The sequence below is a fragment of the Dermacentor andersoni genome, chromosome 6 (assembly GCF_023375885.2).
Source record: "Dermacentor andersoni chromosome 6, qqDerAnde1_hic_scaffold, whole genome shotgun sequence".
Lineage (NCBI taxonomy): Eukaryota > Metazoa > Arthropoda > Arachnida > Ixodida > Ixodidae > Dermacentor > Dermacentor andersoni.
Window position 1 is genome coordinate 175,853,020 of NC_092819.1, and position 13,346 is coordinate 175,866,365.

At 44.3% G+C, this 13,346-nt stretch overlaps 1 protein-coding gene across 1 annotated transcript in view; it reads right to left on the bottom strand.

Annotated features, from left to right (window-relative positions):
* Positions 1 to 3,050: 3,050 nt before the first annotated feature.
* The window catches only part of xmas (RRM_XMAS2 and SAC3_GANP domain-containing protein xmas), a 388,469-nt gene continuing 378,173 nt past the window's right edge, over positions 3,051 to 13,346 (bottom strand). Inside the window, exon 28 of the mRNA XM_050172352.2 lies at positions 3,051 to 3,266. Within this exon, the coding sequence (XP_050028309.1) occupies positions 3,115 to 3,266 (152 nt within the window). The 3' untranslated portion in view covers positions 3,051 to 3,114. The remainder of the gene's footprint in view (positions 3,267 to 13,346) is intronic.

Genomic DNA, 13,346 nt, shown 5'->3' on the forward strand with positions numbered 1-13,346 from the left:
TTTTAAGACAACGGTTAAAAAAAACATGTGAGAAGGTAGGCACAGCAGCTTGTGAACCCGCTCCTATAATACCTCTACCCGCGTCTGTTAGTAAATGTATGTTTTCTTGCGTTTGTCAATCCTTTTTGTTATTTCCCACATTTCTTTATTTCAGTTTTTCTTAGTTTTCACGTTTGTGCGTGAATACGTGCCTGCTTCCATGCGTGTTTGCACTTACCCTTATTTCTGTCCTTTTATATTATATTAGCATTTGCTTTTGATAGTTTTCTTTCAGCAAAGTCTTCACACATTTTGATTAACCAATCTCATTCAAAGCACTAACTCATGTACACAGCAGGGCTGGCATATTCCATCTCATTGAAACCTTTCTCACTGGTCTACCTCGTCTTCTCAATATGCCTACTCGCTGTGTTTCTGTCCTTGCTTCTTGTGTTGTTGCTGCAATGTGATTAACCAACTTGCTCAAAACAGATTTTGATCGCCTATGAACACAGAAAGGTTTAGAGTTAAAAACATCATGTGGGTTGCACAACAACTTTGCCTCTTACCTCTGTTCATGTTTATGCATCAGTGCATGTGGCAGCTCGCCAGAAGTGCACACGAAAGGCTGCATATTGCGAAACAACACCTTGCTATGCTGTTTGCATTTTTTATGCATTCAGTCTTAGTAGACAGATGGTTTCGCTGCCCATCACATGTGATGGTAAAAATTTTCAACACGAATAACATTGTGCAGTGGGGTGTCATTTACTGTCTGACGTTGCAAAGAGATTTTTCAGGGAATGGAGCCCAGCAAAGCAGTGCACTGAGAGCTTTCGCAACTTTCACCATTTATTACTTTACAAGTGTCATTGTCTGAACCTGGTTATCGATCGCTATGCCAATGGCTTGTGAATTAAATAACTGCCTCAATAAAACACATTCCACTTCACTCAGCATTTTTTAGTACAAACAATGCTAGCAAAGCTATTCAGGGTGAATAACTGTGCGTACATTGGTGTTACTTGCCCGGTCAGATAAACAAATACAACAATGGCTGCGACATGACTGTGATTTGATGTGCAGACTGCAAACGGTGCCTTTCAAGCGTGCCCTCGACTACTGCTATTAATAGCTACCCGAATGAGTATTTTGGGCCTAACTAATCCAATGATGTTTGATAATTGTTCTCTTATTCGCATTGCTTGCCTGGGCCAGGTAACCAAAATAAACAATGCCACCACATGAATGTGTGTTTGCATGCAAGCTGCCAACAGTGGTTGTCATTTTCGCGTTGACTACTGCCGTTTCACCAACAGTGGCGACGACTTGACTGCACTTTGACGTGCAGACTGCTAATGGTGCCTTTCAAGCGTGCCCTCGACTACTGCTATTAATAGTAGTCGAGGGCACCCGAATGAGTGTTTGGGGCCTCACTAAGCTGATTATGTTTGATAATTGTTCTCTTATTCACATTAGTTGCCTGGGCCAGGTAACCAAAACAAACAATGCCACCACATGAATGTGTGTTTGTATGCAAGCTGCCAACAGTGGCTGTCATTTTCGCATTGATTGTTGCTGTGTCACCAACAGTGGCGACGGCTTGACTGCGCTTTGACGTGCAGACTGCTAATGGTGCCTTTCAAGCGTGCCCTCGCCTACTGCTATTAATAGTTACCCGAATTAGTATTTGGGGTAACATTAGTAAATTAGTAACGATGTTGCCGTCCTTTCTTTCATCTCCAGGTTTCGACTGATATTCTCCACTGTACGAGTAACATTTCACATGATTATTTTGTGTTACAGTAAATGTATAATAATGGTTATTTGAATGCAATTGCACAAACTTCACTGATTGTGCAAAAATAAGCAACACTGTTATGTAATAATTTGTACCCCACCCAGCACAATGATCAGTTTAAAATCGTATTGATTAAGGCACCAAGATCAGTGCTCACTCACTTTGACAATGGCATTGTGTATGTTTTCTCCATAATACGTTGAGAACCAACCTTCATGATTTAGAGTCATAGTGCAACAAATTATGGAATTATCTGAAGTGTGGTTGCTCATAAAGCTTTATTTTCTAGAATTCTTTACGAGTGGGAAAAACTGATTAAAACAAATGAGTGGGATGACTTAAAAAAATTACCCATATTTATATTATGGTAGAAGTCTTGCGATAAACTCCATAAAGCAAAAAAAAGAGCCCTTTCCCTGCCTGGTCTCACTTCGAGTAACTGCTCCACCTTCCCTAAAACGAATGGCTAGATCTGCTACTGGACGGTGCCGCCACAATATTCCAGACCCATCATTCGACAGAAAGCTGGTGAGCTACATAATTACTGTTAGTTGCAGGTACACAAGAGCTTTTCAATACCAAGGTGCTCCTACAATACCCCTTGAAATGTTCCTAATGCACATCACCTGTATCAAGGTAAGGCACCTGGAAGCCCACTTGTGCTCCAGGTGGCTTCAAAAAGATAGAAGATTGCTGCGCAGACACCAAGCAAAAGCATGCCCCATGTTGTGAATTAGGTGCAGACTTCAGTGTGCTGCTGTCCTGCTACTGCACAAAAACAAGTGAAATGGGGTCTTTGGAAAGCTTAAACGCAACCACATTTGATAAAATGGAAGTAGGCAGGAACTGAGCAGCATTTGAATGCTGTGGAGCATTTTGCTAGCAGCTTGAGTGTGCTCGACGTGTTGGACCAATTGTGAAGTCTGACAAGTTGAATGAAACGTGCTTGAAGTTTACTTCTGTGGTAAGGCAGCCCTCCCTTGCCCACCTATTCATGTCTGATGCTGTTGTCATGTCAACAGTAAAGCTCCTCTCTGTATGATCGCTGTGGTGATTTGGGCTTTCGAAATTAGGAGGATGCTTATAAAGGACTTATTGCCCTTGACAGAAATCCAAACTTCAGTTTTCTAGTCTGTTCCTAGTTCTGTTATATTTTTCAATTTTCCAGCACGATTGATTGGCAGAGCACATCTTCCATCATATCAACAGCAAATGAGAACATGTTGCAGCACTATGAATCATGTGCAGTACCTGAAATAGAGAAAGCTACTGAAAGCAATGACGAGATATATTTTTTTGCACTTAGTATTACAGTTTTGCTTCTTGGATGGTCTTCATGATTTCAGTACAGTCGTTGCAAATGTGTGGAACATTACTGACGACTTCCGGCTTTCCTGAACTCTTGCCTCCAGCACAGCAAGCATATCCTCAACCTTCTGTTCGCAAGTAGACCCAAAGCATGGCACATCATTTTCTTTGTCGTCCTCTGAAATAAAAAGAATTCAATGAATGCAGCAAAACAAAACCGTGACACAAATAAGGTGCCTTCAAAGATGGCCACCAGCTCTGTGAATTGAAAGCGTCTACTTGCTGAACACACCCACATCACATGCTGTTTGTGCATCAAACTTTACTTCTCTCACTCACTGAAGAGCACTGTACTGCGCTGCCAAAATCTCTGGTGAGTGTGCTGCTTTGGCATTGTGGATGATAAGGTATGATAAGGTATGATTATGCGTTCAGGTTTCTGCTCCGTAGGTACGCAACGTAGGTACTCACCTACAGGGCAGAAACCTGGAGGCTTATGACAAGGGTTCTTAAATTGAGGACGACGCAACGAGCTATGGAAAGAATGGTGGGTGTAACATTAAGCGATAAGAAAAGAGCAGAATGGGTGAGGGAACAAACGCGTGTTAATGACATCTTTGTTGAAATCAAGAAAAAGAAATGGGCAGGGCATGTAATGAGGACGGAAGACAACCAATGGTAATTAAGGGTTACGGACTGGATTCCAAGAGAAAGGAAAACGTAGCAGGGGCCGGCAGAAAGTTAGGTGGGCGGATGAGATTAAGAAGTTTGCAGGAACAACATGGCCACAATTAGTACATGACCGGGGTAGTTGGAGAAGTATGGGAGAGGCCTTTGTCCTGCAGTGGGCGTAGCCAGGCTGATGACAATGATGATCAAATATTCAAGTGTAATATGATGACCTTGGTGAAGCAACCATATAAAGTGACAAAGCCAAAAAAAGCATAGGGTAAAGTAATTTTTGTTTAATTGAAATTCAGGAATAACGATAAAAAGGGGAAGTAGACGAAAAGAGAACCTGCCACACGGCAGGTAGCCTTGGTCATGATTGGTGCAGGCTACTCAAGCAAGTGGCCACTGTGGTAGTGCGGGTTGGACTCTGACCTGTGGCAATGATACTGTGGGTAAAGTGTTAATAAGGAGGAAAGATCAGCTGGGATGGGGCTTTACCGCAAGTCACCCAAGGCTTCATTTGGAATATGTTCAGACAGCTCTCATCATATATGAACCATAGGAGCACATTTTATTCGCTTTACATCACCTGCGTGACACCATAGCAGCCAGAGATCCTGCATCGGTCTCTCTTCTGACAATGCCAAACTTCCTCATCCTGTGTTCTTGCTCTAAACCAACAAATGACTATGGCTGCCTATCAGTCAGTGTTTGTCGAAGACATTTAGCCAGAAACCATGTACTCAATACCAAAACTCCGCAAGAAAAAAAAGAATTCTTGTATGTTGGTAGGCAACACACGTCAATAAAGGGTTAATGTGAAATTGAAATTGTAAATTACTGAAGTCATGTTTCCTTAGCAGAAACACTGAGACTATTAGGTGGCCATTAGTATAAGTGAGACTATTAGATGAGTTATTAGTCAACAAAATGTTATGAAATATACATTGGCATTGCAGTATTATTCTGAACTGTTAGAGGGAGGCTTTTAAGAATATATTTCATACATTTTGTACACACATCAGCCACAAACGGAGCTTTATGTTAAGCAGACATGACTTATTGCTGCTCAATTTCACGATTTCAAGAGATAAAACAAATAATTAAAGAAATAATTACTGCATCTTTAAAGCTAGGTATGTGTACATCACGATTTGTCATTCAAGTAATGTTCACATCTTCAAGTAATTCTCCCGAACAGGCTAAACTGTGCTTTCACGAGCTACCCTTTAAAAAAATGCTTAATCTTAAAAATAAATATACCCATAGAACGTGGTATTTTGCAAAAGTGTCCAACTGTCATCTTTGGTACACCTTCATCCCAGAGACACTGACACGACAGAGTGCAGATCTGTGTGCTCGTGCCCCATTTCTTGTACAGTTCTCGTTCATCATGAATGTATTTGTACCTTGCTTTAGGTGGCAACATTTGACAGGACGTAAACTTAGCTTAAGCTAAGCTTGTGTGAGCTCTTTGAAAAGAGTTTCATTGTGCAGTTATAGGAACTTCGTCCCACACAGGAACATGCAACAGCCCTTCGCGACGATACAATATTTGTATGAATCCTTCTATATTTAATTATTTATCATAGCTGCGCTAGAGTGTACTAGATGTTTTACGAGTGCTGCGACTGTGCCTTTCCGCCTGACCCATTCTAAGTCACCAGTAGCGGCGGCACTGCAGTCGCTGATTATGGAAGGTGCACTGCAGACGAGTGCGCTGACCACACCGTCCCTGTGAGCACCATTTCAAGCGACACGCATAAGACGCAGCGTATGTGGGGGGGGCACAATGGCGATACATTCCAGTTCATTGTAGCCGTGCTGTGAACCACAATGCAGCCATGGCTCAGCTGGAGTAGTTAAAAAACCTTCATACTCAGTTCTACTTCTTTACTTCCAACACCACACGGACGACAGCACCAGACTTTCTAACGGTGGCACTTTCCCTGAATACACTTTCGTATTTTTGGAAATTCAGCGAAACTCGGCAGCAATTATAATCGCCATTTAGAATTTTTTGACATAAAAACAGTTGCTTCAGTCTATTGTTGAAAACACTAGCAGGCACTGAATAACGCAGGCAACGAAAAATGCAGGCACACACTTAGCATGGCGCCTGAGCCTCTTAGCCACGTTCGCCACATTGCAACGGATAGCATTGGCGAGACGTGCCGAGGTCTTCCGTCGGAGCACCTGTGCTGCTATTGTGGCTGTGATTGACAAAGTCAAGCTCCACGGATTTCTCTATTCTCCTTGCTCATGAATGTAGCATGTCTTTTTATGTCCGTGTCATTTTTTTATTTATTTATTTATTTCCAATACTGTGAGCCCTGCCGGGCTGTTACAGGGTGGGAATACAGAGCACAAAGTTCACGCAAAGAATGCAGTCAAGTTTTCTTCAAAACATTCAACCCTGTTATTGCTCGGAAACACACAAGAATTCAAGTTATTCCACTCAACAATTGTCTTGACAATGAAAGAGTGCTTAAAGACATCAACTCTTGGCACATAAGGCATTATAACGTAATTGTGGTTAGTTCGTGGTGAAACCCTTCCAGGAGGCTTCAAATACAAACTGGAATTCAGGTTCAGCTTATTGTGATAGAGTTGATATAAAAACATAAGGCGCGCGATTTTCCTGCGCACAGCCAACGTAGTGAGACCAGCCCTGGCGAGCATGGAGGTTACTGAGTGCGTTTTGTCGTAATCAGAAAAAATAAACCTAACCGTCATTCGCTGAATGCGCTCTAATTTATCTGTTATGTATTGTTGATGAGGGTCCCAAATTATACAAGCATACTCTAAATTTGGTCTAACAATGGTAGTGTATGCCTTAAGTTTAATATCTGGTGCAGCATCTCTCAATTTACGCCGTAACAAACCAAGCTTGCGCTGGGCTGTTCCACGTATGTTTTCGACGTGTTCATTCCAGTTGAGGTTACTAGTGATAGTTACGCCAAGCTATTTCAGCTTTGTGGAACGCTTAATGACATTATTATTTACAGCGTATGAAAACATCAACGGAGTTTTCTTATTCGTAACTGTCATGCAAACAGATTTATCAAAATTGATTTGCATATGCCATTTTTCACACCAGTTATAAATTCGACATAAAGCATCATTTAGTCGTTCTTGATCAGAAACACTTTTAACGCGACAAAACAAGAGGCAGTCATCGGCAAACAACCGCACTTCAATCATAGGAGGTACATCAGTTGCGATATCATTAATATACAGTAGGAACAAAATTGGACCTAAGACCGAGCCCTGAGGTACACCTGATGATACAGGAAGGAAAGAGGAGCACTCGCCATCTATTTCAACAAACTGTTGTCTGCTGTGTAAGTAGGCCTGAATCCACTTAATAATTTTTGAATTTACATTATGCCCATAAAGCTTTTCAATTAGCTTGCTATGGCTAACCCTATCAAATGCGTTTGATAAATCCAGAGCGATGACATCAACTTGTTCGCGACAATTAAGGGCTTCTGCAAAACTGTGTATTGTTTCAAATAGTTGCGTGACAGTTGACAGACGCCTTCGAAAACCATGTTGTTTGTTGTAAAAAATTTTATTGTTTTCAATATATTCTACTAACTGTTTACTAATTATATGTTCTAAGATTTTGCAAGGCGTACAGGTTATGGAAATCGGACGGTAGTTCCTAATGTCTAGCCTGTCTCCAGCCTTATAAACAGACACAATCCTCACTAATAACCATTGACTTGGTAATGCACCATTTATTAATGACACAGAAAAGATTTTAACCAAGAAGCATGCAATCCATTCACAGTATCGCTTTAAATACTCATTCGGCATTTTGTCAGGACCAGGAGACTTTTTTACGTCCAATTTTAGCAAAATGTCGACTATACCTTCTTTAGAGATAAAAATGCTATCATTAGTATGGTCCTCGCATTCTAAATCTATTGCAACACTCTCATCTCTTCGGCTCAATACAGAACCGAAAAAAGTGTTGAATTCCTGGGCAATAATTTGCGGATTGTTGCACACGGTATCATTTACAACTATTCCGTTGATTGAAGGCTTTGATTGGGCAACGTATCGCCAAAATTTTTGAGGTGGTGTTTTAAGGTAATTAGTCAATGTTGTAGCAAAAAAAGACATTTTAGACGCTCTTAATTTCTGACGAACTTGAGTGCTAAGGGCCGATATTCTCTCAGGATTTTTTGGTTTTCGTTGCCGCGCACGACGTAGCTGACGTTTTAAATGTATTAACTCACGAGAAACCCATGGATTGCTTTTATGCAAACGCTTAGCTCTTTTTGGGACAAAGAGAGATAATGAACAGGTCACCACTTCTGTAAAATACCTCCATAATTTATCTACATCATTTTCTTCCGGCATACGGTCTAAAGCCAATTCTAAATAATCTAAGACGGCCGCATCATCGGCTCGGTTAAAATTATAGACATACATGAGCTATCCGGTTTTTATTTAAACATTTTATATTTTTTAGAGTGGCTACAACCATCTTATGGTCCGAGGTTGTTTCCACCACTTCAATATTATATTCAAATATACTCTCCGATACGAATAAGAGGTCTAAAAGGGCGCTGGAATTTCCTTGAATTCACGTAGCTTTCTCGACCACTTGAACCAAGCATGATTTTATTGAACTCGAACATTTAAAGGGGCCCTGAAACACCTTTGAAACTAATCATAAAATGACCTCACTATTAAAGGATGTATCTCACGAATCTCATGCTGCAAGTCTTTTTTGAATCCTTCGAGTATAAGTGGAGTAATCGCACCTTCTCTCTCTTTTCGTCTCTGCTAGGGTGCGGGAAGCTATATGGGGGAGTCGCGAAAGGGGTCAAGCCCCGGATAAAAGTTGAGTGTCTCGGCAGGGCTTCTTGCGCCACCTCGTGGCGCAGCGGTAGACACAGCACATGGCTGCTATCTCAGAGGCCACAGGCAGCAGGTGCACCCATGCGCGACTGTTGTGCATAGACTGGCAGCGCAAAGATGAACTCTCTCTTTTTGAGATAGCAGACTAATATACGTTTCATTTATTTAACTCATAATTAGCAATTATGTATTACTAAGAATGTTTTTGATATCATGAAATCAGCCACTAGCTGTTTAGTGGGTCCAGCTGCTTGCGATGACACTGCATGACGACAATGTGAAAGCAAAGCAAGCAATTTTTCTAGGGCTGTGCGAATATTTGAAACTTTCGAATACCGAAGCGAATACAGTGGAACCCCGTTCATGCGTTCTTCACCGGACTGGGGAAAAAAAACGCAACAGCCGGGAAAACGCAACAGTGAGGAAAGCTCCGAAAATGAATGAAAAAAGTGCAGCTTAAACTATAGACAATGTATTTCCACAGAGTGGGCCTAGGACTTAAAAAAGTCTAGAATGGTGGCTTGCCGTTTCTTTCGCTCGCTAGAAATCGCCACACGTTTCTCAATAGCCTGGAAAGCCGCATTGCTGTCAGCGTCGCTGTGAGGTGCGACGTACCTGCGGAGGAGGTCCAGAGCCGCGACAGCTTCTCCAAAGCTAGAATTTGGCAACTCCCCGGCATCATGCGGCTCGTGCTCCTCGTCGTCACCGCGCCACGGCAATGGCAACGAACGAACGAATATCCGCGGGAAATTTTGCCCTCTTTGGCGTAATCATGCTAACGTGCTAACGATTGTTTAGTATTGCTGCGGAGCGCGCGCGTCCGAGCAGCCCAGTTGCGCACAGCGCGGCGTGGGATAAACGTAAACAAGAGAGGAAAGCAGGCCCGATAGGCGGAGCAACGCCACGAGCAACGCCAACTTCCGGTTTCACTTTAGCTTCACGAAGAGCGACGTCAGGGCCTCTCCTGAGTTTCCTTCCTCCGTGAGTCGACCCGTCCAACAACCATGCGGTGATCGTAATCACAGTGATGATAGTAAGAGCATTTTTCACGAATGGCCACTTAGTGGCGGCCTCTCGAACTGGCGTGCGGCTTCTTGCAGCCAGTTCCATAGCCAAGCCCGGCCAAGCCCAGCCAAAGCTCGTCAAAAGCCAAAATGGCAGTTGGAGCGCGTTGCCTACTTTAGCCCAGGCGGGTTTGGGGTGCTAAGTTGCGACGTATCATGCGGGAACGTTTTCACAGCTACTACGTAACAGCGGGGATCCTTATACATTGGATCCTATGGAAGCTATGCCGGGACCGGATGAAAACGACGTAGCAGCCGGGAAAACGCAGCAGTGAGGAACGTAACAGCGGGGTTCTACTGTAATGTCATATTCGATTCGAATAGGGCTATTCGAAAACTTCGAATATTTTCGAAGTATTTCGAAGTTTAAGAATACCGGTACGCGTACATTTTTTGCAAGTTTGTCTTTCTATATCTATCCTGGGTAGAGCATTTTCATGCCACTTTGCTGATGGAGCCACGACCGCTCGAAAGACACAAGGCCGTGACCGAGCTTTGGACCTAGCATACGAATTCACGAATGTAAACAATATTGATAACGATAGCAATGGCTCTTCGGAAGTTTTAAAGAAAGCGTTTACTATTGCATTTTTAGGCACTAAATGTAACGTAACTGTAACGTCATCATAATATCCGTGGGTATTTATCAACCTAAAAGTACCTATTATACCTTGTAATTGTAAGATATAATATAAATCGCCTTAACACCGACAAATTAAAAAATAAAGTTTGTCTTAGCGGTAGTAAGTATTTGGTGAAGCAACCATGTGCTTTCTATAGCTTCTTGTTTTAGGCTTGCGTATAGTGTACTAATGTCCTAGTGGCGCGAGCAAGAGGGAGAGGCAATGGGCCAGTTGAAGCAAACGCCAGTAGCCGCCACCGGTGGTGGCCTTTTTCTAGCTGCCGGTGCGTGGTCGGGCTGGCTCAGACGCCCTCTGCAGCTGTTTGCTTCGTGTGTTTTTCGAGCCGTGTTACGTTCAACGGGGTCATTCTGGTGAAAAGCAGTGGATGTTTTGAAAAAGAAGGCGTCTCTCTGCATGTACTGCACCACAGGAGGCACGATGCCAAAAAGAAAGACGGACTCCCATTGCTACGCTCCGGGCTGCCACAGTGGTTATCCGGGTGCTCCGAAAGCGTCATTGTTCGCCGCACCAACGGAAGATGAACTTCGGAAGAAGTGGGAGCGCAATCTGCAAAGATCATACAAGCTTCTCACTGAATCTTCAGCGGTATGTGAGCGCCACTTTGAGCCTCTATACATTTTGAGGGATTATGTCCACATTGTCAATGGCACCGAAGTGCGACTTCCACGTGGGAAGCCGTCGCTGGTGCCTGGCGCGGTGCCTACCCTTTTGCCCGACTGTGCGTCCTACCTTTCTGTCGCACCTGTCAAAGAGAGGCCGGAAACGAAGAGGCTAGCCACAGCAAGTGCACCGGCGGTAAGCACCAAACCACGCAAGAATGCACGGACTGCACAAAATGAAGAACGAGCGGCAGACGGTCAGCTCCGCCAACCACGAGATCCAAACCACGAAGCCGCTACGCACTTTCGTGTCCGTGATGAGCGCGCGACTTAAATGGAGTAAATGTAGCGGCACAGAAGCAAAGCAGGCTCAGATATACTGGCTTTTAAGCAGTAGGTGAGCAAAAATAAGCTCGGTGAATTGCCAGCTGGCACAGGCGATGCCACGAGCGTAATCAAAGTGCCGGACTTCGCTAGCAGACGAAGTTGTCAATGCTACAGTATCGATGCGGCCTTCAAAAACTTCCTTTACACAATACTTTGTTAAATACAATCCTTGTCTGTCATAATGAAAGAATCATGTCCGTAAGAAACGCTTAGAAACACGGACCACCTCAAAAGTAGTGATTATGAGAGCAGCCGGTCTGCTAGAAAAGGTCACAGTGGCGACACCTGGTGGCGTCAACGGAAAGGGGCATGCGCGCTCCTTCTCGGTCGCGTCACTAGGACATTATTCTAGTACACTATAGGCTTGCGCTTGCAAATTGGGTCGCCGGATGTGTACGTCGCTTCAAGGTATCAATTTCAGTCACGCTTTAGCTGTTCATTTTGCTCGATTGCGCGCACAGCCGAAGTAGCCAAACCATGAACGAATCGGCGCGGCGGGTGTTCCGGAGTGCCATCTGGGAGTTCTTCGATCGCGGAGCCAGTGACGCGACGTGCCGCACGTGCAAGATGCGCCTTAAGACGCCCACAGGCACTACAACCACCCTCGTCAATCACCTAAAGCGTCACCCTGATCCATTCAAGCAGTTCAAGAAGCTCCGTGCTGCCGAAAGCTCAAAAAAGCCTGCAGGCCCGAAAAAGACGACGGGCAACAACAAGGCGGACGCAAGTGCTCCTAGCTGTAGCTACTTCAAGCCGACGTTGAAAGGTGACAGTCAGCGCTCAAAAACGTTAACAACGAAGGTTGCGCAGTTCCTGGCCACTGGCTTGCACTCTTATTCTATCGTTACGGCCCGACCTTTTGTCTTTGATGCACACAGCAGTGCCCGAGTACAAGGTCTCATCGAGGACTACGTTTTCTCGGAGTGTCATTTCGGAACTTTACGCCAAAGAAAAAGAACGGATCAAAAGCGAGCTGCACAATCACAATCACTTCACTGACGGGACCCCATGCTACTCGGTGACGACCGACGGGTGGACATCTAGGCGCGGGGATAGCTATGTCTCATTTACATGCCACCTTGTTGATAAAGAGTTCCGGCTTCACAATTATCACCTTGCATGCCGGCACATGCCGGAAGGCCATACATCTGACAGCCTGAAGCGCATCCTCCTTGACTTGGCAAAGGAGTGGGGACTGCCTCAAGCTGTTCCAGTTTTCATTGTCACTGACAATGCCAGAAACTTCCTGGGCGCCGCATTGCGAACGGGATGGACAAGTATACAGTGCTTCGCGCATACGTTACAATTGTGCACCCAGTGTGCGAAGGACACTCAGAATTTTGAGCAGCTGTGAGTCAAGGCCTGAGCAATTGTAGGGCACTACAAGAGGAGTTCCCAAGCCAGAAGTCGCCTCAAAGAGTTTCAGGTTAGCACGGGCTTAGAGCCCCTTGAAGTGATTCAGGATGTTGCGACAAGATGGAACAGTGAATATGAAATGATGTCACGCCTTTTAAAGCTTCATGTACCAATTTCCTTGAATCTGTCGGAACAGCACACATTGGAAAACCCAACTTCAAGTGAATGGCATCTGATGGCATCCATCACATCAGTGCTAAAATGTGTTGACGATGCAACAAGAGAGTCTTGCTCCGAAAAGCACCCAACTCTTTCACAAGTGGTGCCACTAGTGCATTGCATGCAACTTCTGCTCACTCAGCAACAGCAGCGTTGTGGGGAGGAGTCTGCATTTGCAGAAAACCTCCTTCACAGCATGAAGTCCAGGTTTGTCGATATAAAATTGCAGGTGACATATGCCTTGAGCACAGCATTGGACCCCCGATTTAAAGCTGTTTGTTACGACACCACAAGTGAGAAACGGTGGCTGAAAAATCTACTCTGCTCAGCTGTGGAGAAGAGCCTGCCTCAGGGGAGAGACAGCGAAGAGTCCAATGCACCTGCACAAGCTGTCTCTAGTGATGTGTGGGATGTTTTTGGAGCTTTGGCCTCTACCACCACT